The following is a 2,321-nucleotide window of genomic DNA, read 5'->3' as shown; positions in this document are numbered from 1 at the left end:
CCGTGTCGTCGCAGCCAGTGATGGTGCGTTCCACCAGAATGAAATCAACTCCAGCGAGGGTGAGAAACGTGGTGTGCACGCGCACTCGGTTGTTGTGTGGGAACGCCCTGCGAAACGCCAATCGAATGCACTTCTCCTGTAGCGCGTCACGTGCCCGAGTGGCATAGCCCCTGGCAAAAGAAGCGTCCGCTACATCTTCTGAACAATCCCCGCAGCAAATGCCGCACCCATCAACGTTTTCGTAGGGTCGTGTCGCACCCCTTCTTCCTCGGAAAATCCCGCGGCCCTCCTTCCCGTGGCGCGTGCCATCGTGGTGCGGCCCCCGCCCCATTGCAGCCTAATAGTCCCCTATCTACTGTTGGTGTAAAATACTTGTTGTACAACTGCAAGGGGAACACCAGGCGTTCACGTGCAGTCCAGCAGAAGCCACAGCAAACAAATATACGCGGTGGGCACCACAACAACCAACACGCCCCCACCCACATGCATCATCTTCACGGACACCACAGTCAGCCACACCACTCCCGTTGCATGTGCGCCCTCTCTCCCCCATCATCCCTTCCTCCCTCCTGCCGGCATTCACAGAAGAATGCTGCGAATGCAAGAGAACTGTTCCACGTCGGCATCAGTGACGCCATCCCGCCGCGCCCGCCACCCCGACAAGACGTGCCGCACAACGACATCCGCGGCGAGGTCCTTTACCTCGGCGCTGTTCATCTCACCACTGCTGTACTTCGACGTCACCTCCGCGAGGAGATTGTCGTCGGGGCAGAAGAACCGAATGAGTTGGTACGCCACGTCTGCGTGCAGGTTGACACCCTCCGCACGCATGTCCTCCAACGTGCCACCCCCACCAGAGAAGGCCTTGCGCACCTTCTTCCGCACCTCCTGCTCCGTGTCGTGTAGTGTGATGACTCCGTTCCCCTCGGCGCTGCTGCTCATCTTGAACTGCGCTCCCTTCAGTGCGGGGAGGAACTTTGTGTGCAGCAGTGCGGGGGCGCAGCACTTCATACGCGGCGCGACGTTGCGTGCCAGGAGGAAAAAAGCGTCCTGATCAATTGCACAGGGAATGATGCACTTCAGCGGCGGGTCCCCAGCTAGCCGTCGTAGCACACAGGGGAAGGCACTGCTAAAACACGGCGCGGCCTGCACCGCTGGAAAGGTTGCCTTTCCAACATTGTCGCTATCCTTCAGGCCAAATGTATTCTTCACAGCACTCAGCGTCAACATGCGCTGCACCTGCACGACAGTTGGGCACATGTCCCCCATGTACACCGTGTTGCGGAATATAAATGTCCTGCGTGGATCGAAGCCAAAGGCAACGATGTCTTTTATGTTCTCCACCACCAACCCGCTCGCCCTCTCCCCGCTGACGGGAATGTCGCGGAAGAAGTGCTTCTCATCATCGGGCATCTGAATCACCAACGGAAGACCGAGCGCATCCTGCAGGTACCGCGTCAATAAAAACGGTATGCAGTGGCCAATGTGCATCGACTGCGCGCTCGGTCCACGGCCAGTGTACAAGTACGCGCGGTGTGTCCCCGTCGCAAGGGACGCACGCACGCAGTCAAGGGCGGTTCCAAAATCCCTGTGGGAGAAGACAATGCCGCGGCGGAAAAAATGGTGCAATGCCATCTGTCCCGCCTCCCCTTGTGCGGTGCCGGTTGCCTGCGCGTGCTCCTCCCGTCCGTTGCGTGTCTCCTCCAGCCGCTGCAGAAGGGGCTCATCAACGGGCTCCGACCCGAATAGTGCGAGGACGCGGCCATCGTCCACACCCCTCGGGCCCGTGGCGGCAACACCCCACGGCGTCACAACGTCCTCCTTGCGCTCTGTGCGGCTGGCATCATCCCCACGCGTCGTGGCACAACTTCGTCCTCCATGACCAACGGCGCAGCAAAGCGTGAGATGCGACGCATCACAAAAGAATCCAGACGACTACTTCGCCCGTGCACCGCAGTGCCACAGCGGACGGAAAACAAACAGGCAGGAGGAGAGAGGCAGGAGAAGAGAGGCAGGAGGAGAGAGGCAGGACTTCGGGACAGCACACACCACCTGATGCCAAACGAAAAAAAAAACAAAAAAAAAAAAATGCACGCAGCGGGCTCCAACACCCAAGCGCTCACTTCTGCCGCAGCCAAGCCACAAACGCGTACCCTCCCACACATTATCCAGAACATACAAGACAATCAAATGAACACTGGCAGAAAAGAATTAATAGACAAGAACCAATAAAAACAAAAATGAACAACACTGTCGGTGCGCCATACAATGACTGGCCGTGACGCGCAGCAGCCGTGGCCCTGCGTCATCTCCCCCCATCG

The 2,321-nt window shown here is 58.5% G+C and overlaps 1 protein-coding gene and 1 pseudogene across 1 annotated transcript, besides 2 other annotated features; both read right to left on the bottom strand.

Annotated features, from left to right (window-relative positions):
* Positions 1 to 331, bottom strand: Tc00.1047053510779.20 (uncharacterized protein; the record flags this gene model as incomplete). The annotated part of the gene is made up of 1 exon (XM_797590.1): positions 1 to 331. A coding segment is annotated over one exon (331 nt), but the record flags the coding sequence as incomplete, so codon positions are not given.
* Positions 1 to 2,321: a sequence feature (areas not merged during assembly with more than two copies in the genome that could not be assigned to a particular haplotype).
* Positions 580 to 2,001, bottom strand: Tc00.1047053510779.10 (annotated as a pseudogene).
* Positions 2,066 to 2,089: a microsatellite.

Source organism: Trypanosoma cruzi, genomic scaffold (assembly GCF_000209065.1).
Source record: "Trypanosoma cruzi strain CL Brener 1047053516877 genomic scaffold, whole genome shotgun sequence".
Classification (NCBI taxonomy): domain Eukaryota; phylum Euglenozoa; class Kinetoplastea; order Trypanosomatida; family Trypanosomatidae; genus Trypanosoma; species Trypanosoma cruzi.
This window is presented reverse-complemented; position numbering and strand designations above follow the sequence as displayed.